Here is a 24,284-nt window from a genome sequence, read left to right as displayed (position 1 = left end):
AGTTGGAGATTTATCATTTGCTCTTTTTATACTGGAATTTTCTGGGCCAAGTCTAAGTTTTGTTTTCTCTTTGCTTTCTCATAGGGTTAACTTCATAAACATTTTATTCAAATCACCAAATTTTCTATCATTTCCAGTAAGATACAAAGGAAAATCAAGCAATGTTTAGCTCTCTGATTAACAAACCTCAGAGGATTTCTAGAGAACAAATCATATCAGGCAAAGTTGAGTGTCAGGGTGTGTGTATTTTAATAGAATTGCTCTGAAAATCAAAAAGGGAATCTAATACATGTAACTTACATAGCTTGTAGTAATATATTGAAACAGGGTCTCATGATGCTTTGTTTTGAAACTTGATTGAACTTGGCCACAGAATGAGCACTGTCCCATGGAGTGACCACACAGAGAGGGCCAAGGGAACACTGCAGAGTGGCCAGCTGTCCCCCCGTCACTTTAGGTGGTGGTGGTTGGGAGTGGGCCTCAAGTACCAGGAGAAAGTTCTTCCTTTCTCAATGTCATTGTTAATCTAACAGTAGAAGTAGAATTTATCAGGTGTTATTAAACTGAGAGAAGCCCTGAACGGTATGAAATGTTAAGAAATAGTAACCAGGAGTGTTATTTTATAGGTGAGCAAACTAAGTCGGAGAGAGTTAAAGTAACTAGCCTGAGGTTGTATAGCTAGTAAGTGAGCATCACCAGCATTCAGCTTCGTTCTAAGACTCCAGATTCACATGCTCATCTGTCATCTAGAATATTGTTAAGCCCTAGTGGCATTAATATATCAAAATTTTTATATTAATACATCAAAATTGTTATATTAATACAACATTAATATATCAAATATATTAATATATATCCTTTATATATTAAAATATATCCATTAATATATCAAAATTGTTTCTTAAATAAATGCCTTTATTTTTGTTAATTTATACCTTTTATGAATTATGCTTTCATAGTACTTTTAACTCATTATTTTTAATAGGTTTATTGAGATATAATTTGCATATATACAATTTGCCCAGTTAAAGTGGGCGACTTAATGATTTTTAGCATATTCAAGGGGTCATACAGCTGTCACCACAGTCTATTTAGAACATTTTCATCCTCCCTGAAAGAAACTCCTCACCCATTAGCAGTTATTTGCCATTTCCTCCTGTCCATCTCCCACCCCTCAGCCGTAAGCAATGACCAACCTACTGACTACGTTTATAGATTTGCCCATTCTGGACATTTCATATAAGTGAAAAATACAACATGAATAGTATAAGACAGTCACACACAAAAAAGACTGGCCTCTTTAACTGAGCATAATATTTTTAAGGTTTATCCATATAGTAGCATGTGTAAATACTCCATTTCTTTTTATGCCTGAATAGTAGTCCATTATACTGAAATGCCACATTTACTTTATTTACTTATCAGTTAATGGACATTTGGTTTGTTTCTTTCTTTGGGATATTATAAATAATGCTTCTACAAATATTTGTAAACAAGTTTTTTTAGTGGACATATATTTTCAGTTCTCTTGGGCATAAACCTAGAAGTGGCATTGCTAGGTCATAGAGTAATTCAGTATTTAACTTTTGAGGAACTGCCAAAACAGTCACCTGTTTTTCAAGGTGACTGTATCATATTCCCACTAGTAAGATATGAGGGTTCCCGTTTTTCTACATCCTTGCCAATGCTCGATATTGCTCATCTTTTTACTTCTCTCATTTAATTCTCACAATCCTATGAATTAGTCAAAGAAAAACATTCTTACTGATATTTTATAGATGTGTGTGTACTTTGCTCAGTCATGTCCAACTCTTTGCAATACTATGGCCAGGCTCCTCTGTCCATATAATTTTCCAGTCAAGAATACTGGAGTGAGTTGCCATTTCCTACTCCATTTTATAGACAAAAGCTGCAAATCAACAACCATTTCAATGAGAAGCTCAGTATGTGTACAGATAGAGGGGAAGAAGTGAATAGATAAATGGGGCAGACACATGGATAGTTCAAAATAAATTTTCCAAAAGTAATTTAAAAGTTTTTGCATCTGACACAGCTATGATGGATGTGAGAAATCATATTTCCCACCCCTACATTTTAAAGGTGATGAAACTAGAGCCCCGGTAAGGGAAGTACATTGAACACTGCTGCTGCTGCTGCTGCTGAGTTGCGTCAGTCAGTCGTGTCCGACTCTGTGCGAGCCCATAGACAGCACCCCACCAGGCTCCGCCGTCCCTGGGATTCTCCAGGCAAGAACACCGGAGTGGGTTGCCATTTCCTTCTCCAATGCATGAAAGTGAAAAGTGAAAGTGAAGTCGCTCAGTCGTGTCTAACTCTTAGCGACCCCATGGACTGCAGCCTACCAGGCTCCTCCGTCCATGGGATTTTCCAGGCAAGAGTACTGAAGTGGGGTACCATTGCCTTCTCCGATTGAACACTGACCTAGGCTGTTTAGTAGGGAAGCCAGGACTAGAAGCTCTGTCTTCTTGGCTCCCAGGCCATTGCCTATTCCAGCACAGTCTATTGCATTCTGCCCTGGGGGATGTATAAACTTATCCATATCATAGGAACTCCATTTTCCTAACTCATTCATCCATGCTGACCTCTTATGAAAATAAGCCTATCTTAATTCATATAGGTTATTGAAGGGCCAGCAAAGCTGAAACCTCCCATTGGGAAACTTCTGATAGAATTTGTTCCACATATTGCCTATGATGAAACTGATGTGCAGGCAGAAAGTTAATGCAGGCAATGTTACTTGGTGATGTTTCTTGGGTCAGATTGCTTGGGTGTGAATTCTGGCTCCCTCACTTAATAACTGCTTGACCCTTTCTGTAATTCTGTCTCCTTAGTTTTTTATATGAGGATACGTAGTGCTCAAAGAAGGCAATGGCAACCCACTCCAGTACTCTTGCCTGGAAAATCCCATGGACAGAGGAGCCTGGTAGGCTGCAGTCCATGGGGTCGCTAAGAGTCAGACACGACTGAGCGACTTCACTTTCACTTTTCACTTTCATGTATTGGAGAAGGAAATGGCAGCCCACTCCAGTGTTCTTGCCTGGAGAATCCCAGGGATGGGGGAGCCTGGTGGGCTGCTGTCTATGGGGTCGCACAGAGTCGGACATGACTGAAGCGACTTAGCAGCAGCAGCAGGTAGTGCTAGTGGTAAAAAAATCTGCCTGCCAAGTTCGATCCCTGAGTCAGGAAGATTCCCTGAAGGAGGGCATCACAACCCACTCCAGTATTCTTACCTGGAGAATCCCATGGACAGAGGAGACTGGCAGGCTACAAGTCCATGGGGTCACACAGAGTCGGACATGACTGCAGTGACTTAGCACACACACATGCAGTATTAGTATCTACCTTAAAGAATTGTTCTGAGAGTGAAATGAGAGAATCCCTGTAAAGAGATTTAGCACAGTGCCTGACTCCTGAAGACCCTCAATCAATGTTGACAATTATTATTACATACCATCAACTTGCTCAGACCACTGAAAACACTGTACTATGTGATTCATAGAAAATCAATCCATCATTCCTTTTTACAAATAACTTCCCTAAAGGAGCAGGCCTAGGAAATAGCTGTTTTCTAAAGACTTCATAATTTGAGTTATATAGAATATGATTAAATTCCCTTTGTTAAGAGAAAAAAACGTACTGTGTTAGCTTCCCATCCTTTACACTGTGTGAACTTATTTCCTTTATACTGTAACTTTGGGCAAAAGGCAACCTGGAAATTTCAACCTATGTTAAAAGTCCCAATAATGGGAAATCCTAACTGAAGTACATGTGTGTATACTAAGTCACTTCAGTTGTGTCTGACTCTTTGCAACCCTATGGACTATAGCCTGCCAGGCTCCTCTGTCCGTGGGATTCTCCAGGCAAGAATACTGAAGTGCATTGCCATGCCCTTCTCCAGGGGATCTTCTTGACCCAGGGAGTGAACCTGCGTCTCCTGCATTGGCAGGTGGATTCTTTACCACTAGTGCTACCTGGGAAGCCCACGTATACTGTTACTGCTGCAACATATTTGTAGTGTTTTTCCTCATGTCTTTATTTGATTATCGGGATAAGAACCCACTGGATTATTTTATGGAGCCAACTGTATATATTTGTGTACCAGTGCAGAAAAAAGGTCATCCAATGGGGAATCCAAAGATAGGATTAATATTCCTGCCTCCCTCGCCCTGGTTCATGACCACAGGCACTGTGCTCCTCTCAGTATTAAGTTCATCAGAGCTCTAAGCTTCTGTTTCCTCATCTGGGATGGGATCAATGATTTTGATATCAGAGGGTAGTCATGAGGACCAAATGATAACCTGAGTATAGCCTGGTGCCTGACCCACAGTTGAGATTCAGTAAATGACAGCTAAACAGCGGTGTAATAGGGTTCTATATGCCACACATGAGATTTGGAGGTAGATTTGATGGTAAGTTTAGGTGAAGAAATTGGACAAGTCTGTGTTCACATAGTATGATTCACGTCTACTCTGCTGTTGCTGCTGCTGCTTTCCTGTAACCAATTTTAGAGCCTATCTTGGCAGCTGAAAGTATTTGGGATTAATTTCACACTCACTTTATGAGTTGAACGTTTTCCTGCAAGCAGCTCCCTGGACCTCTGCCTCATTACTTTGGCATCAACTGATATGGCAGTTGGACAGAGATGTCCTTTGGGGTCTCCATTTTATTTGGAATCCGTCAATTTGAAAAAGCAAAACAAAGGCCATCAACACATTGTGCTTGAAATCATTAGTGTTCATTGTTTCCTAAACCCCTTCCTTTCTGTAGTTCTGTTGAACACCAGGGAACACACATCTTGTACAGCCAGTGATGGGTCCTGAAAAATCACTCTCCCTCAAATGTAAGCCCCAGCAGCTGGTTGGCCTCATTTCTCAGTTCCAGGTGAGCTGCAAGATCCTCTAGGCTCTGGTCAGACAGATCTAAATCTTGGTGGGTCTAGTTTTTCCATCCCCTTTTACTACGTTAATTCTGCTAAATTCATTTGGCTCTTGTGGAGCACAAAGTAAACTTGGCTGTTATGTGTAAGAGTAAATTGAGAACATGGAGATCTGTTTAGTATTTCATTCTGGCCAGCAGGTCAGGAAGATTTTCCTTGGGGGTAATTTACATAAGGAATTGTTTATCCCATTTCTTTCCAATTTCTGTGACCATTTGGGGATAGCAGACTCTTTCCACAATGGCACAGAAATATATCCAGTGAGACTGAAACGTAGAGAAACGATGCATCTCTGGGATTGATGTATTTTGGGTCTTGCTCAGGAAAGATCCTGTAGCTTGGGCTGCTGTCTCACTGAGAAGTCATTCTTACACCACAGCTGTGTTTAGCAAGTTGGGTGGGTCCACGAACTGACATGCTGTTACACTTAGTAAGAATTTTCCCTTGATAGTAAGGAACGTGCATAAAAGCCTCTCTTAAGTCCCAGCAAATGCCCTAAATGTTTGCTACGATCCAGTGGCTACTTAGTGTACTGTCTCCATGCGATAATGCCCACACTCAGAATACTTTCTGGCTTCCCAGTACCAGCACACTCTTCACCTTGACATTTTGCTTCCTCTGCGACAGTTGCCCAGATGATCTTTTTTGTCTCATCAAATGCTCTTCCCAAACTGGAATATTTGTTCCTTGCTAAACAAGCAGTCTCTACGTTTGTGTTTTAATGCATTTGCTCAGGTTGTTTCCTTTATGTTTAAAGCCCCTTTATCCAATATCTGTTCTTGAGGACAAATTTCAGGCACATCTTCTCAGTGGCATGCCAGTAACTAACAACTGGCTGTCTGTGAGGAGCAGGGTGGGTGGGAAGCCTAACTTTATAACATTTGTTGATTTGCATGTTGTAAATACTTCCACCAAGGCTGATTTCAAGCTTCTAGTGTGAGGTCACTGAATATGGAGTGGAGAAGAAATGGGCATTAATCCCCACCTCCCCACTGCTGAGTGTTTCCAACATACAGATGCAATCGACATAAGTAATCTCAAGGGCCTAGATAATAGTAAAATAATTAGAAAGTAATGCATTTTGACTATTACTTTTGTTTTCCTGTAACTTACTAAAGTTTCTATAATTTAATTTTTAGTAATGGCCATGTTTAACACCTGGCTCACAAAATTCCTGAAAATTGAATAATCAGTCCTTTCTCCTGGACCTATAAGAGCTAGCTGAGCCCAGTGGTGCCTGATTCTTCTATCTTTTGCTTCCCAAGGCCCTCCACATTTACTGGTTGTTAGGCACTTCTCCAAACCTATAAAGTGCTTCGGATCTCATGCAGACTTTAGAGTCTCCAACTTTGAATGCAGGTCTCTCATTTACTATGTGATGGTCAAACTGGCTACTTAAATTGCACTTCTCAGTGCAAAATGAAAATGCAGGGCCCTTGTTAAAAGGTAGAAGAAAGTGCTGTTAAAATGTCTACTAAGATATAAAGATCTTTCCTTTCTTCAGTGGTCTCTTACACCTTCTGGTGGTGTTTTGAGTTTCTATTTAATGTCATTCCAAGTAAGGAAAAATTAAAAATTTTAAATTGTTAGCATGAATTTTATGAGGAATCTTTATATTGTGTGATGGCAGTTTAAAATGCAAATATAAGAGCATTTAACTCTCTGAGTCAATGAGCATATCTCCTCTGATCATGTGCATGCTCCATTATCCTATGGACTTCACTTACAAAGCACAAATTCAAAAATAAAATGGTTAAAAATTTTAAGACAGAGACAGCGGGGACTTAAACCAAGCATGGAGCCCTTCGAAGCACAGGTGCAGTAGGCACACCCTTTGTACAGTATTGGGCACATTCCTTACATCTGCCAAGCTTCAGGGGCCTTATCCATAAAATGGAGATCTTGCCAACTAAGTCTCAGTGGAGATGTGAGGATTGAAGGCATTGATACCTGTGTAGCACAGAGTAGGTTGCTTGGCATACAGCTCACACTAAATTAATTGGAGGGATTGTTGTTAATGTAATAATTATAACATTAGTGGTATTCTCCTCCTTAATAGTCTACTGGGCCTTCCCTGTGTTGTCAATGTTTGCCTCCTTGACCTGTATTAATTTCTTTCCTCCATTACAAACTCCTTGAAGATGGAGTTCTATCTGTTGCCATTGAATTCCCTGTAGCACTTCCTGCAGATTCTTGCACATGCCTGGCACTCAGGAGGTGTTTATCACCTTGATCTTTGTGTGATTTGAACTTATTGACAGAAAGCATCTGTGTCATAATATTGATATGATGGTGCCCACAGTGAAGCTTCATTAGTACCATTCACAAGAAGAAAAAGAAATTAGACCCTGACAGAAGTTCATTGTAATCATGGTGAAGGTGGGGGAAGCAGATGACTCCAGGTGTTTTGGTTTAAGGAAAGTGGCCTCTCCATCTCCTTGCAGGGACTTCTTGAAGTAATGGGGAAGGGATGAGTTCCAAGCCTCGTTTGAGTTAAAGAGGCCCCAGGGATATTAACTCTGGCCTGCAGTAATCTATCCCTTAGCTAGCTTCTTTCGCACTTACTTTCTGTTCTGCACAATTAGGACGTTATTGCCGGAATGCTTCTTTCCACTAATTGGTTGTGTATGTATGTTTTCTGTCCAACAAATTATAAGATCCTCATGGGTTATAGAATATCATGTACTTTCAAAAGCCAATGAAAAGTAGCACAGTAGTAGGCACCCAGTAAGCAGTGTGCTTTATTGTTAATGCTGACCTTGGTCCAAACTCCCAAGGCTCCCTAGAGAGCTGAATGTGATGTGTGACTGCCTTTCATAACTCCTGCAAGCCCTCAACCAAGTAGCAAAGAATCCTGGTTTGTCTGGCTTTGTCAGGCAAGGGCCTTCAGGGTGCTTTGTCTTTCTCTAACCTCCATCTCTTTTCCAGTGCCTCACAGATGCTCTAAGGACTGTCCCCCTCTAGCCTTTTTCCTACATGGAATTTGGGAGACCACACAGCTGCAGACTGTGTTCGTCTGAATGATGATTTTTTAAAATAGGCCCTTTGGGCCAGTGTCAGTAAGCCATGAAATATCACCAAATGGGTCATCTACATTAGACTTCTGAAACTCACCTGAGCTCTAGTCCCTTGAGCTGACGGGGACTTGTAGAAAGGAGCTTACAATACCTTGGCTTTTGCTATTCCTGTTCTGGGGGCTGTCAGACGACTTGAGCCTCTGGGCCAGTCAGTTCATTACTTCTAATGAGCACAAAATTCACCAAGAGATTAAAATAAAATAAAACACCAATGGGCAGTCTTCAGTGTTCTATCCAATTGTTACCTTAGTTCTTTTTTCCACAGGATTATTCAAGAGGATGAAGAAGAAAAAAAAAAAAAACCAATTCTATTCACTCCTGCCAATTTTATCCTGAGTAGATTTGGCATTGCAAAGCTAACACACCCTGAACAGTTTTTTTTTTTTTTTCTTTCAGTTCCCTGTGGGCTGGTACCTGACATTTGTGTTAAAAATGACATTGCTTGACTGGTCAAATGTTTGAAAATTGTCTACTTTTTAAATATAATCAAGAAATATTGGCTATTCCAACACCATGTAACATGTAAAAGATAATAGAGGAAGACAGTTACTTTCTGAAAAGGGTAAAATGAAGTTATTATTTTAAATCCCAAGGTAAATGCAGCTACTCCGATAAGAATTTTTTAAATTGATCAGTCTCAGTCATTAGTAATAAACACTGTAACAACTGTGTTAGAGGCTTCTTATAAATTATCATGTACCATTATCATACACTGTAGAAAGTGAATCTGTGTTGAAGTAGACATTGAACAATGTCCCCATTAAGATGATTTCATGGATATTTTCATCTCTTGGCCATATGGATTTGGAATTACTTTGGGTACTTTTTTTTAAAGAAGGAAGCGAAAGATGAATGATAACTTTTATTACTCAACATACCTTGTGTTTGTGGAAGACAAAGTTCATCAAGTTGTTTTAAAGAAAAATAAGAGTGTGCCAAATGTAATTTGTTGAGGGCTCAAGAATTGTGAAATTATCCCTAACTGAAGTTTGTAATTTCTTCAGGTAATCGCTCTAGCAGATGCAGTAGAGGAAAACCAAGACAATCTGTTCCAGTCATTCACCAGGCTGAAAAGTGCCACCCATTTGGTGATTCTGCTGATTGGGCTGTGGCAGAACCTCAGCACGGACCAGATTGCTATTCTGGAAGGGACATTTCTGCCACTGCAGCAGGACACTCAGGAATTGGTAAGGACCCACAGGCCTGCAGTGGTAACAGCCAGCATTATTGGAAAGATTGTGGTTTTAGAAAAAGATCCCATGGCTATCGTGTTTTTAAAGGTATCAAATGAAAGGTTGGTTTTGTTTTCTTTTGTTTTTATCCAAATCCTGTTTTCCTTTTCTTCAAACCATAATAAAAATGTCAAGTAAAGGCCTTTTTTTTTTTTTCCTAGAGCTATTTAAAAAATAGGTATATGGTCCATTTTTATGTGGTATCCAGTCTTTTTTTTTTTTTTTTAACATGTTCTTCAGTCACTTAGGAGCCAGGGAAATAGTCATTTGACCGCCAGAGTGATGGCAGTAAACCTTCAGATTAGCTAATCCTTTCCTTTTCCACCAGAGAAAACAGTTCAGCCATTTTAATTTGCTCAATGTTCTTAAATGTAAGTGTCACTTTAAGGGTTAGAGAGAACTGAGATAGCCTCGCTGAATGACAGGGATACTTTGTTACATTTATAAAGTTCTTTTTTTCTAAATATGTAGTTCTTTATATGTAATTTATAAACTCTTTTATTCTTGATCCTGTGAATAGGCAGTTTAGAACAAAAAGGGGAAAAATAGGCATATGTATTTGGAGTTTTTGGTGAAAGATAATATAAATAGAATATCTTAGTTGCCTTGAACCATTGAGGTACATGACCACCAGGTGCCATTATTGCATGCTTTTATTTACAATGAAATAACATACTTCTTGGAAATTAGAGACCCTTGAACTTATTTTTTTGTATTGGAGGAAACCATTTCAAGAAAAAAGTCATTTCATATCCATTTTTAAACTCATGTGAAAACATGGTACTAAAGATAATAGTACTAAAGCTAAAATTTTGGTCCCACATTTTCTTTTAAGTGTTTTACAAGGATTAGCTCATTTAATCTTAAACACGGACCTACAATATAGTTAAGGTATTGTTTTCATCACCATTTTACATACGGGAAAATTTAGGCTTTTTTTTTTTAAGAAAATTTAGGCTTTCTGATGCTAAAGTTTGTATCAAAGTCTCTCTGCTTCCAAAGACATGTTTTTAACTTATATACTGTATTTTAGCAAAGTCATGAACATGATTTTGAAAATCTCAAGCTTTGTCAGTTGAGTCTGATTTTCTCCAATTGGATCAAAGGATTGTCAGAGTGAAAAAAAAAAATCAAGGTACATTTTACATTCTAAAAAAGTAGTAAAAATAAATTAGAAAAAAATTAGCATTCCCATTTTTTTAGGTTGATAAAATTACATCTTAAATAGGCCTTTGAGGAGGTAGAAATATACACTATAATAATAGAAAGTAAAAAATAGAATGGTTAGCATTATATTAATAAAATAATAGCTATCACTATCACTTTAAAAACACTTATTTATTAATTTTTGGCTGTGCTGGGTCTTTGTTGCTGCATGGACCTTTCTCTAGTTGTGGGGAGCAGGGGCTACTCGCTAGTTGCGGTGTGCGGGCTTCTCATTGTGATGGCTCCTCTTGTTGCGGAGCACAGGCTCTAGAGCTTATAGGAATCAGTAGTTGCACAGTGTGGGCTCAGTAGTTGTGGTTCCTAGAATACAGGGTCAGTAGTTGTAGCGTACGGGCTTAGTTGTTCCTTGGCATGTGGGATCTTCCTGGACCAGGGATTAAATCTGTATCTCCTACATTGGCAGATGGATTCTTTACCACTTAGCCACCAGAAAAGCCCTTACTATCACTTATGAACTCAGATTTAGTAGTCAAAGAGACTTGTGTGACCTCCGATCCTGGTTCTACCGCTTAACAGCACAGTCCTTCTGGTCAGGTTTCTTAACTGATCTAAATCTCTGCTTCTATAGCTTTAAGATGGAAACAACTATGTTACCTGACCAGTAAGTTGTGATAAGAATTAAATGAGATAGTTGGATAGAGTGCTCATCATCATTGGCAATGATTTGTCTACTTAAAGTATATTATTTATAGTCCTCACTAAAGCCAGGCAAGGTAGATATTATTACCTTTTCATGGTGATCTGTCTCTTCAACTACACTTGAGGGCAGGAATTATATCTTACTTATTTTTTCTGTTCTTAGTGCCTGACACAATGCTTGACCATAGTGCAGTCAATATTTGTTAGGTAAATGAATGGAGATGAGAGTGAAACTAAAAGAGTGACTTGGCAGAACAGATGCAGTAGATTGAACCTGAAGCAGGGCAGGGCCAGCTGCATAATGTACAGGGCTAAGTGTAAAATGAAAATGAAGATCCATTGTTCAAGAAATAGGAAAAAAAGCTAAAGTGCTGTTTAAACAGGTACTAAAAACATGTTTTTTTTAGTTTCTGCATTCTCTCTCCTCACGGTATTTTTTGCTTGTTAATTACTTATGTTGTCCTAAACAAAGAAAAATTTAAAGAATCACCACAATTATACAATTTATATTTTATGGCTTTTGCATGCATGTGTATTTTGCTCTTATAGAACCACGGAATCACTGCACAAAACTTAAGCTTCTGTATTTCCCTTCTTAACCTATGTACATCTTCCAACATGTCCCTACCTTCAGCTTCCTGTTGAGTAAGGAAGGACCAAAGGAAAAGGAGCTCTGTGTCACTCTACAGCCCTTTCCTTCTGTGTTATCAGTTTCAGTGTGATTCAATAATATAGGGAAGTAACAGGAGTCTAGTGGATTTCCTTAATCATTCCTGTTTCTTTGCATCTATTGCCTCTTTTTTCATTCCGTGCAAGTTCTGGTTCAAATGAAAAGCCTCTCAGGGCTGTCATTTCCTTCGTTTAATCAGCCTAGATGGAACAGGCCTTCCTCCTGCTTACCTCGAGTCTCCATGAACTCCCACTCATCCTGGGGCCACGGGGATTCTGAGCAACAGGGCTGCATGTGAAGCGAGGAAAGGAGGAAAGAGGCATGCATATTACACACATCCTCCCTTCTCACACACGCTTCATTGTCTCATCGGACTTCACTTACAAAACACAAATTCAAAGATAAAATTGTTAAGAATTTCAAGATGGTGGCAACAAAGCATTAAACTGAATGTGAGGCCCTATGCAATTATACAGCTTGCATGCTCCTGAAGCTGGCTCTTAGGCCATGAAGAATTCCCTAGAAATAAACATTCTCAAATGTAGGAATTGAGTCTTGAGAGAGACTGTAGTATTTCTGACTCTACTGATCTTTAAACACAGCATTGATTGAGAGTATGTAAGTATGCTCATAGGCAGGTGAATGGACGTCTCAAAGCCACTTTCTACCCTGTCTCTGTATTCTCTGCTGTCATACCTCCCAAAACATTACTTCAACTTTCTTCTGAATTTGGTGAGATTAGAAGGTGTGTATACTTGTTATGTCTGTTGAAGTCATTAATGAGACAAGACATTTGATAAAAACATAACTTGGAGAAGAATAAATCAAAAAAGACACTTTAATACTGCTTGTTGTGTTCTTCATCTTTAATTAGGTTGTGGAATTCACTTTGGACTTATACTGTTGAGACAGCTTATATATCTTGAGAAAAAAAGGAATCCTTTTTCATTCTTTAAGACGTATGCATGCCGTATGTGGGTTTGACATGCTAGTTCACAATCCCCCATGTTATGCCTTTAGACCTCACAAATAAATGTTATGTGATGGGTATCCTGCTGAGATGTGAAAATGAAATATGCAAACCTGAAATAACTTGGAAGGAGGGTGAGGTGGGGAAGAAAGGAGTCTCTGACCAGAATGTTGAAAATGTATCCCATATTGAAGTTATTATGATACCACAAAAATCTGAATGCAATTTAGATGGTTTGGTTGAGGCTGGAGGGCAGAGTACATGTATGAGGGGGAGAACTTTAGACATGTGGGCAACATTTTCAGAAGAGCCTCTCAGTTCAAGGTCAGATGTCCCCACAGTATGTGAGAGGTAGGAGAAAGTGCTCAGATGTTTTATTCACAGTTCAGATAGCAATGCATACTGGTTTGTTGTATTGTCATTTAGATGGCATGTGTCACAGGAAGGCTAAATGCCATAGTCAACTCTAGAATATTTTCTTCTTAATAGCCTCAGATTCACAAAGCAAAAATATTTAGAATCATTCTTTCTAATGAAAAATAATGTTCTTTGCACTATATTATCGGTATTAAAAAATGCCATCCCTTTTGGAAAAGAATTAACCTTTGTTTTCTCTGATTTGTCTCTTTTTAATACTTTTCCATTTTTTCCACTTCTCAATACTTTTGGGGGGCAAATAAATGCTGGTGTTGCAGTCTATTATACATGATTTTTTAAGGTGCTGAAAGTTATGTATGCCAAATATGTTTTTGTAGGGATACTCCCTATCTCTTAAAAAAAACCGAAACAGTAAATGTTCTATTTGGTGTCTTCAAAAAGAACTCTTAAACTCCGTTCCATCTGTGGATTGGATAGTATGGTATTATCCCTTCTGTTGTCCTGTGATGATGGAGAAGTTTTGCCTAAAATAATGTTCTATTAGAGTCCCTATTAGGGAAATTCTAACATAATTTATTTTCTTACTTTTCTGAAGATATTTCAGAAAATTTGAATTCTCAAATTAAATTTAAATCCTCTACTGACCCTCTATCTACTTGAAACTCTTTGGAAAATGCAATCTCTATTTAGGTCAATGTGTTACTGCTTTGAGTCTAAGAGAGTGTTTAATTGTGATACTATACACATTTCCCTCCCATGATGCTGCATAGAAACCAAAAGCTGAAAAATTGCGCATACCTCAGGATTGGTTTAAGAGGAAAAATCTTATATCCAGTCCACTTATTATTCATTTATTCATTCAATGAATAGTTACTGAGACCTACTGTGTTTCAGGTACTGTCCTAGGCACTGAGCATGCCTCAAGAAACCAAATTGACTTAGTACCCATCCTTTGTGGATTTACTTCAGCATTACAAGGAAGCATATTCTGGTCCTGTGCAGCCATTGGCTATTTAACATGATAGCCACTTATCATATGTAGCTATTTAAATTGAAGTGTAAGTAAATTATAGTGAAATAAAATTAAAATTTCAGTTTCTCAATCATACTTGCTGTATTTCAGTTGCTCAATAGCCACATGTGGTGAGTGGCTGTCATACTGGAGAGTGTAGATATAGAACATTTCCATCATGGCAGAGGTTTCTGTCACATGGCACTATCAGTCATTAAGAGAGAAATTGAGAAAGGGTCAGTTGAGTTAAGAACTTCAGCACATTTTTACAAATTAGTGAAAGAAGGGTGACCACTGACATATAGTTATACCATGGTGTTTGCATTAGCAGCCCCTATTTCTGGTGTTATGGGATCAGCCTGGTCATATGCACAATAACCAGATATTCTCCTCGGAACAAGAAACTCGTCTGGGGAGATGTGTGCATTTGCACAATGAAGAAGGGGAAAGAATCTGCTACAAGGGCTGCTACACCCCCTTCATATGGCCTAGGTAGATGTTATAATCATCATGAACTCTTTCCTGTTGAGTTGACACCTGGATTCAGAATTTTTTAAACACAGCATTCTAGGTAATGATCTTCCCCAATGGTGCAGCCAGCAGAGAATCTGCCTGCAATGCAGGAGACACAGGTTCAATCCCCGAGTCTGGAAGATCCCCTGGAGGAGAACATGGCAACCCATTCCAGTATTCTTGCCTGAAAAACCCTATAGACAAAGGAACCTGGCAGGCTACAGTCCTAAGCGTTGCAAAGTGTCAGACATGACTGAGTAACTGAATATACACCCAGGTAGTTACTATCATTTGGAGTTGATATGTGGATGAATCCTTTTTGCCCTTCCTAATCTCTGTATAAATCTGCTTCTCATTTTCCTAGCAAACAGCTTAGATGACTAAGATTTTGTAAGATGAAGTCCAGCAGATGGCAGGAAAACAAGAAGGAGCAGCACATTTCCAGATGGCTGTCTCATACTTCTTCTACTCTAAATGTTCGTGTGTTCCACCTGATTCCAGAAGAAGCTCTAAAGAAAAGAGCAACAGAGCACTGGTTTGGGGACCTGATTGTGTACAATCCTAAAAGGGGAGGAAATATTGGCCTGTTGCATAGCATCTTTACTGACTTTTTCTTTTCTTTCAAAGTGCTTTTAATATCTGTAGTAGATGTTATCTACTATTTGAAAAAGAAAAGCTTTATTGTGTTCTTTAGGGCTTAATTGTTACCTTCCCTAGTACTGTTGTTTGAAATCCCCTGGGAAAGTTAAAATGGAAATTTACATCAGTCAAGGAAGGAGATTTGGACCTTCAGCCTTACTTTTTGATTGATTATTCCTGGTACAAACTGATATGGAAAGAGAAACTTATTTTTAACATTTTCAACATGGTTCATGTGAGAAAACAGATGTTTATAATAGGAAATCCTATTGTGCAGAGGGACTTATCAAGACTTACTTACAAGGCCTGAAGACTTCTACGTCACAGGTCAGATTTGATGTAAGGGCCATTGTGCCTCCTGTCTGGATTGAGTGATGACTGCAATGGCTAATCATTACTGTTATTAATGACCCCTTCTTAAAAGGCAAACAAAAGGAGGAAGTCTGTTGTCAGTATCAAGCCAGCCTTTATGACTGCTCAAGTATCATCACAAGTATAACTGTCTATGGGAACATAGTACAGAAAGTAAATATTTTGCTAATTCCCATGATCTTAGCCAGCAAGATAAACATGAAAGAATTAGTTTTGTGTTCATAATGGCTGCGTACTCTGCCTTGTTACTAGTTAGATGCAACTGGTATTATGTAATGGAATATTTGACATCCCTAGAGTTGAATATAATGTATCTTAGAGCTTTTCTGATGACCTGCTTGCGGTTTTAAAAATTGAAATAGTTGAAATACATCATATTAGGAGCCAAGGAGAATACATTTACAAATGGTGATGTATAATTTTTTAATCTTTCCTTGTGTATATCAAATATGAAGCAATGGTTTCATGGACACATTTAACATTATTCATGCATTTAAGAATAAAAAGACCAAGCAAGTGAACAAAAAATTATTTGAAGCTCCACTTTCACTGTATGCCACCTCAAATCCTTTGTGAAATAAGGTGTGAATTAAATATGCAAATGAAAGTGGCTCAGGCATGTCCGACTCTTTGCGACCCCGTGGACTGTATAGTCCATGGAGTTCTCCAGGCCAGAATACTGGAGTGGGTAGCCTTTTCCTTCTCTAGGGGATCTTCCCAACCCAGGTCTCCTGCGTTGTAGGCAGATTCTTTACCAACTGAGCCACAAGGGAAGCCCAATAATACTGGAGTGGGTAGCCTATCCCTTCTCCAATGGATCTTCCCGACCCAGGAATCAAACCAGACTCTCCTGCATTGCAGGCAGATTCTTTGCTAACTGAACTATGAGGGAAGCCCTCATATTAAATATAATATTTAAATGTAAATACTTAAAATAAGTAAAAGTCCTACTACCACAATGAGGACAGTGATGATCATCACTACCCTCATAATGCCTATCAATTTGGTTCCTGCTGAAAGTGTAATCACATTAGTTTAATTTATTTGAAATACGTGTGTGTGTGTGTGTGTGTGTGTGTGTGTGCACGCGCACTCAGTCGTGTCTGACTCTTTGTGATCCCATGGACTGCAGCCCACCAGGCTCCTCTGTCCATGAAGTTTTCCAGGGGAGAGTACTGGAGTGGGTTGCCATTTCCTACTCCAGAGGATCTTCCCAACCTGGGGATCGAACCTGCATCTCTTGCATCTCCTGCATTGGCAGGCAGATTCTTTACCACTGTGCCACCTACGAAGCCCTTAAAATACTCAAAAAAAATACCTTTACTCTACCCAACTTGAGTGTACTAATTACAAAGAGATGATTTTGCCATTTCTGGGACATTGCATTCTTTTAGAAATGTACCCATGAAAATTGGTGACTCTTTCCTCTAGAATGGGTGTTCCCTCTGTGCTGTAACCACATGTAGAGCTGCATCTCTGGGTTTAGTCATTCACCCTGTTGTGACTGTTGTTGTTCATTTGGAAATATTTCTGAGAACCGCCCCTTGGGTTGCATCCTTGTCATTCTACCTGGCTTTCTGCGGTGGCATTTGAAGTAGCCTTTCTTCCCTGTTTCTGCGTTGGTGTGCCCTACACATCTCTGCAAGACTCAGCCCCATGCTCTTCTGTCACACACCTGCTTACATACTTTCCATGGCTCTCTTTGCCCCTGGTTGAGTTTGGATTCCAGTGCCAGATATTCAGGATTTTCTGTCGCTTGGCTCCACTTTATCTTCTTTCTAAAACTTTTTCTGCAACTTCTCAGCTTCCCCACTTCATTCTGAGAACACTGACTTTCCATGGCTACACAACTTCTTTCCATCAAGCCAGGGCTAATAGAGCTTGCTTTCTTCACCTAAAATAGTGTCCTTTCTTTAGCTTTCTATCCACTCGCTTTAAGAGGCAGATCAATTTTTGTTTCCTCCCTATTTGTTCTGGCTTTCGTTCTCTTGTGAATTTCCCTTGGGGGTATGACATAGTTGAGCTCTCACTATATACTCTAAAACTGTCTATGTGCTTGTCTTGTATTCTAATGAATATAAGGACAGATTCTTTTGTTTCCTCACAGAATTAAAGCTTAAATTAATCATATAATCGGATATAAGTACCTGGGGATTGATACCTCATTTACTTTCATAATGTTTCACACAATTACATGTTGTCCTCCAACAACTGTGTAGCTTTTTAAAAGTTTTTTTTTTTTTAAAAAAAGGAAGCAGTCAATTTCCATTTTGTACTACCCCCTTTCTTTGCAAGCAGCCTCAAATTTGGGGGGGTTCTGTAAGAAAAAACTTGATTTTTCCTGTAGAGATGATAAAAGATATGGGTAGATTGAACCAGACCACCACACATAAATATTTACACATATATTCATTGACATATCCTTTAATTCAAATCAGTTAACATGAATTTTTTCTTTTTTGATTGAAGGAACATAAAATTTTTCAATTTCACCAGTGTTGAATATATGTAAGTGTAAACAACTATTAGATAAATACACTTCACCTGTATTAATTTAGCCAAATTTGATAATAAATACTACTAACAGACATGTAGTGAAATAGACACACCCAGCTATTTCTGATATTTCTTTCCAGAGAGTCCTCTAGGAAAATGTTGGCCATAAAACTAATCCAACATTTGGGCACCAGTAATCTAAGTTAATGCACTGAAAGTAGTAAGGGAAAATCTATTTGCTGACATAATGCTATTTATAATTGTGAAATACCAAAACAACCTAAATGCTAATAGTTAGAAAATATGAACTGTGGTATATCAATTGAATAGAATATTATGTCATCCTTTTTAGAGCAAATACTTAATTAACTTGGTATCCTTAGGTATTAAATAAATTATGGAGCTCTCTAAACACTGATTTCCTTATCTGTACATTGGAGAATGATACCAGATCTCAAAGACTGATTCTGCTTGGAAGGGAGATGAGAGTGGCCATCTAGATTTGATTTCATCTTACTTTTTACTTTATATTCCCACTGAACAGGGCTTCCCTGGTAGCTCAGCAGTAAAGAATCCCCCTGCAAATGCAGAAGATGCAACCGGAGCCATGGGTTCAATCCCTGGGTCAGGAAGATCCCCTGGAGAAGGAAATGGCAACCCACTCCAATATTCTTGCCTGGAAAACCCTACAGACAGAGGAGCCTGGTGGACTGCAGTCCATGGGGTCACAAAAGAGTTGGACACAATTTAGCGACCAAACAACAACATACTGAACCAGTAAGCAAATGGTACAGAAGAACATGACATTAAGGAAGTGAGTGAACTTGGCTCTCCAATGCCTTTCTCATGAAGGCATGCCCAGAGTTTGATGGAAAGCACAGTTTGTGCTGAGTGAGGAATCTGCCAGTTTTGAGGTGCTTGGAACCAGAGACTCACTGCCTTTCACACAGTTAGGTTGGGAGAAGGGCCATGCCAGCATCTGAAGAGCTGGTACACATGAAATTTCTTTTTTGTGTTTTAGATATATCCTTTTTTCTACTATGTATTTTCTTTACTGCATAATCTGGCCTTCATTAGGTTTGGCTATGGCCTACTATTCATGCTTTACTGAAACACAATAAAAATTCAAAAACACATTGAATAAAAATATGTATATAATACGAATTTCTTCTTCAATAATACCTCTCAAAATTCTGTTTCTTACACAGAGTAAGCAAGTTGCATTGCTTGTTTTTCTCAATGAACTAAACCATGTACTGAGCCTCCTTTGGGTATCTTCACTATCATTTTTAGATTCAGGGTTTTGATGTTTAGTTATCTATGTCAACTGGAAGACCAGAATATTACTATTAATACTACCACCACCATCACCACCACAATTACTACTACTACTATTACTGCTATGATTAATGCTGCCACAGAAGTGCTAAACTCTTGTGTGTAGGGAAAATCTATTTGCTGACATAATGTTTGTATTTATAATTGTGAAATACCAAAACAACCTAAATGCTAATAGTTAGAAAATACAAACTGTGTTATATCAATTGAATAGAATATTATGTCATCCTTTTTAGAGGATGACATGTGAACTCATTTGGAAACTACTTGTCAAAGGTGAGCAGGTGTTAAGGACACCCTTTATAAACCTCTTAAGATTCATAGGAGGACTAATTGAGGAAATGTATATAAAGTGCCAAATGTAGTGCTAGGCATGTACAATCTCTAGAAATTAGTAGCTCTTGTTACTACTATTTCAACAATAGGATGCCATCCATTGTTAGTGACAGTATTATTTTATGGGCCACTTAGAAAAAAATACAGCCAAGTAAACTATGTATGACATAGTATTTTTTATCACTTAATTTTTTAGGTAATTATTGAAAGAGCTTTTAGACTTACTTAGACATATGTTTTGGGCTTCCCAGGTGGCGCTAGTGGTAAAGAACCCTCCTGCCAGTACAGGAGACTTAGGAGACATGGGTTCGATTCCTCGGTCAGGAAGATCCCCTGGAGGAGGGCGCGGCAACTCACTCATGTCTGGAAAATCCCATGGACAGAGGAGACTGGAGGACTCCAGTCCGTAGGGTCATACTGGTCTGACATGACAAGCGACTTAGCATGCACACATGCAGACATATGTTCTACCACATCTTACTCTTGAGCCTGACTAAGAGGAAAGCAACATAAATTGGTTAAGGTATTCCTGAAACTTCTTCACATTCAAAGTTTGATACTTAAGTTACCTTTCAACTACAGGTCATCTGTGTTTTTGCACATAGCATTGTCCTGTGTGCATGAACAGCATTTTGTGCATCCTTAAGAGTATGCCACTCTTACCTTCATGATTTTTTTCTGAGCCTTTGATATTCATTCTAAAAATTTTCTTTTTGGACTAAGCTCAAAGCTTCATTTTTTGCCTTCAGTTGAATCACATTTTGGTGCAAATTAAGCAGCTTCTGTCCATAGTTACCAAGAAATTTTAGGCAAATTGATGTTTACTGCTTCAGCAAGAGTCTTATGTGACACATTAATTAAGCAGACCACATCTATCCCAGGGATTTAGCAATTTCTCTTACTTTAGTTGTATTGTTTGGCATAGGATAGTCATCTGTATGCAGGTACCTCAGTAACAAAACATAATATATTTCTCCTACCTGTATCTTCTTGGCTTCTTTTAAATTTATTTTTAATTGGAGGATAATTGCTTTATAATGTGGTGTTGGTTTCTGCTGTACAGCAACGTGAATCAGCTATAAGTATACATATATCCCCTCCCTCTTAAACCTCCTTCCCAACCCATCTCTCATCCCACCCCTCTAGGTGATCACAGAGCACTGAGCTGAGCTCTCTGTGTTATACAGAATCTTCCCACTAGCTGTTTATTTTATACACGGTAGTGCACATATTGGCAATGCTACTCTCTCAATTTGTCCCACCCTCTACTTCTCCTGCTGTGTCCAGAATTCTGTTCTCTATATTTGTGTCTCTGTTGCTTCCTTGCAAATAGATTTATCAGTACCATTTTTCTAGCTATAAGTATGTGTTAATAGACAATATTTGTTTTTCTCTTTCTGACTTCACTCTGTATAATAGGCTCTAGGTTCTTTATCTTCTTATTTTATATCCTGGAAGGCACGTAGCTTTTGCTTTGCAAGAACATCTGGAACTGCTATCATTCTTCTGTCATGAGTATTTGCTTCACTAATTTCAAATTTATACTTCCAACTATTCAGTTTCCATGCCTTTATGTGCACACAGCTTTTTTGCTCAATGATGAATCATGGCATAATTTTGCTATTTTAAAAGATAATCAGTTTGACAGGGGAGTATGGCCATTAAACACCCATCATTTGAAGTGACATGGTAGGAACAGCTACTAAGACAAAGACTGCATGCCCAGGCACCAACAGCAAGAGCTGGACTGGTGCCTGGAAGCCAGCTGTTGTCAGATGCCACTGAGTTTGACACAGTCTGTTTCAGAGATGTTAAAATATGAAAACAATGCCCTAGAATTGATAGAACATAACTGTAAGCACAGAGTAAAAGATTTAGTTATTTTTTACTAACTGGGAATTTGTGAATGGTTTGAACTGGGGACAGGAAGTTATAGAAAAGGGCAATGCGTTGGTGTTCCACCTTGGAGCAGAATCCCTTGACCAGAAGTGCATTCCATATAAGTAGTAAAAATCGTACCAGTTGTTTCTTTTTGAAAAGAAAGCCACAAAGAAACTGAGAAGAAATGAGGGTTGACTAATCAAGGTTGCTCTCCTTCTTATTCTGGCAGAATAGTTATGAGGTAAGTTTTGATTTCAGTGATCTGTCATTTATGAGGACTGCAGGAACATTGGTCTTCTCTCTCATCACAGTGAATGAGACTATGCGGATGAAATCACTGATGTTGTTAGCAGGAATATGCTTCACTTTCTGCATTTAAAATGGTGAAACTTTCCAGTTTCCTATGTAATCTAATTTCTGTGGTTTAATGACAGTGGTCAGCTGCAGTGGTTAGTTGTTTTCTAACCCACTGGCTCTAAATTCAAAGTCATAAACATCTTTATATAATTGTTAACAACTTTAGAAATAAATCCAATAAACTTCCCTAATTAGAAGACATCTTGTTTTGTAGAGAAAAAAAGGAGAGGAATTAAATACATAACACATATACAATCATACAGACACAGAAGAGATAAGCCTGCCTCCTCAACTTAAAAAAAAAATGTAAGAAAATGAACTTTTATTGAGCATTATTATGTACTATGCATTGGCCAAGGGCTCTACCTATATTACCACATTTATTCCTCACTCCGTCCCTTTGAAGTAGGGGGCTGTAACAGATGCGGTTCATGCTCTGTCCATATCTCTTTACCTTCTGCTGTTCCTGAAAGCTTCTACCTGCTGGGCACCTGCAGTTTTTCTGACTGAGGAATCTCCCTGTTTGGCAGAGCCTGTGGAGCCACTGTACTTGGTCAATGACTAATAGGGTTGGTAGAGTAATACCCCAGCTCCCTCATCCCCAGTTGGGAAAGTCCGAGGTATATTGCACACCACCTCCCAGAGCAGTCCAGGAGGACTGCATTAGCTCCCGAAGGCTATACCTGTTCACAGCCCAGCAGTTTATTGCCTTCTCCACCTTCTCCCTCTCACTTCCCACTGACACATTTAGGATCAGCTGTCAGATGGCACCCACATCCTTGCTTCATGACTATTACTTTCAATTTATAAATGAGGAAGTATGCCCATGGTCATATAGCTGGAAAATAGCAGAGGTGAGATTTGAACCCAAACTGAGGAGCCTCACAAAAGTGAAACCTGATTCAGTGGGGGAACTTTTGACCAGGTGATCATACTGAAGTTTTATTCTTCAATATGACTACTTTAACAAGGATAACAGTAATTTTTATTTTGTATTAGGTGTACCCACTCTGGATTCTGTACTAGAAAATGCTGACAAATTTAGTCTGCTTGTTTGCTTCACATAGCACTAATATGAACTCAACGATATCATTAATTTTTGCACAAAACTGACAGGAAGGTATCTCATGATGTAGACAAAGACCTTCCTGTCTTAAATTTCATCGCTGACAGATAATTCTTGATAACATTCTAGGAAGGGGGCTAAAACAAAAGCATTCCTAAAGCACATTATCTGTACCTCTCTCTAAACACATTTCATTTTCTGCATCATTATATATTTGCATACATTCCTAATTGTCACTTGAGGGTAGGATCCATATCTGATTAACATTTTTTTTTAACTTCATAATGTTTGGTATAATGTCTTATATCAGTGGACTCTAAATAAATATTTTAAAATAAATAAATGGTTATATGGACTTAAACTAGTGCTGTATTAAATGGACAAAACATTTGAAATTAGGATCCCTAATTAGGGATAAGCATACCATCTCATAAATAATTGCTATTTGAGGTCTGTGCTGCTATGTTACTGTTGTGTGGTAATCAGTCACTCAAGCTCAGTCATGTCTGACTCTTTGCAACCAGCTCATCAGGCTCCTCTGTCCATGGGATCCTCCAGGCAAGAATACTGGAGTGGGTTGCAGTTTCCTCCTCCAGGAGGTCTTTCCGACCTAGGGATGGAAGCTGCATTGGCAGGTGAATACTTTTACCACTGAGCCACTTGGGAAGCCCCCTATGTTACTGTTACCTTAGCTTGATTGCTGTAAAAAATGACACAAACATCGAATGGTATACAGTCAATCACTTCAGATCCCATTCGCTATACTTTTTTCTTCAAATTTGAATTCTATTTGAAAGAAAATAGAAATAAAATTCTAGTAGGTGGACTTTCCTATAGTTATCTCAGATCCACCAGTGGGTTTGACCAAGAAAGAAGTAGGTAAGCAAATCTTAAAATAGTGAAGCTTCTTGGTGGGAAAGTCCTAAAAACCAAACTAACTAAAGGGAAGAAAGAAAAACAAGAAGAAACGAATTCTAGAGAAAAATGCTTTACACTTAAATCAGTGGTTTCATGTATTTTGGGACTTTTTTCCTTGAGTTTGGTTATTTCTTATTCTTTTAGATTTTTAAGAATACAGTGTATTAGGGAGAAGTTGACTCCTTCAGTTTATTCACATGGTTCTTCTC

The 24,284-nt window shown here is 38.6% G+C and overlaps 1 protein-coding gene across 20 annotated transcripts in view; it reads left to right on the top strand.

Annotated features, from left to right (window-relative positions):
• The window catches only part of BBS9 (Bardet-Biedl syndrome 9), a 458,699-nt gene that overhangs the window by 365,843 nt on the left and 68,572 nt on the right, over positions 1-24,284 (top strand). For 18 of the 20 annotated variants that reach the window (XM_081533569.1, XM_081533584.1, XM_081533581.1 and 15 more), the window contains one exon: positions 9,036-9,218. The exons of the other annotated variants lie outside the window; for them this stretch is intronic. In XM_081533569.1, the coding sequence (XP_081389695.1) occupies positions 9,036-9,218 (183 nt within the window). The remainder of the gene's footprint in view (positions 1-9,035; positions 9,219-24,284) is intronic. 20 annotated transcript variants of the gene reach the window in all.

Source organism: Giraffa tippelskirchi, chromosome 10, assembly GCF_054371585.1.
Source record: "Giraffa tippelskirchi isolate mGirTip1 chromosome 10, T2T-mGirTip1v1.2.pri, whole genome shotgun sequence".
NCBI classification, from domain to species: domain Eukaryota; kingdom Metazoa; phylum Chordata; class Mammalia; order Artiodactyla; family Giraffidae; genus Giraffa; species Giraffa tippelskirchi.
This window is presented reverse-complemented; position numbering and strand designations above follow the sequence as displayed.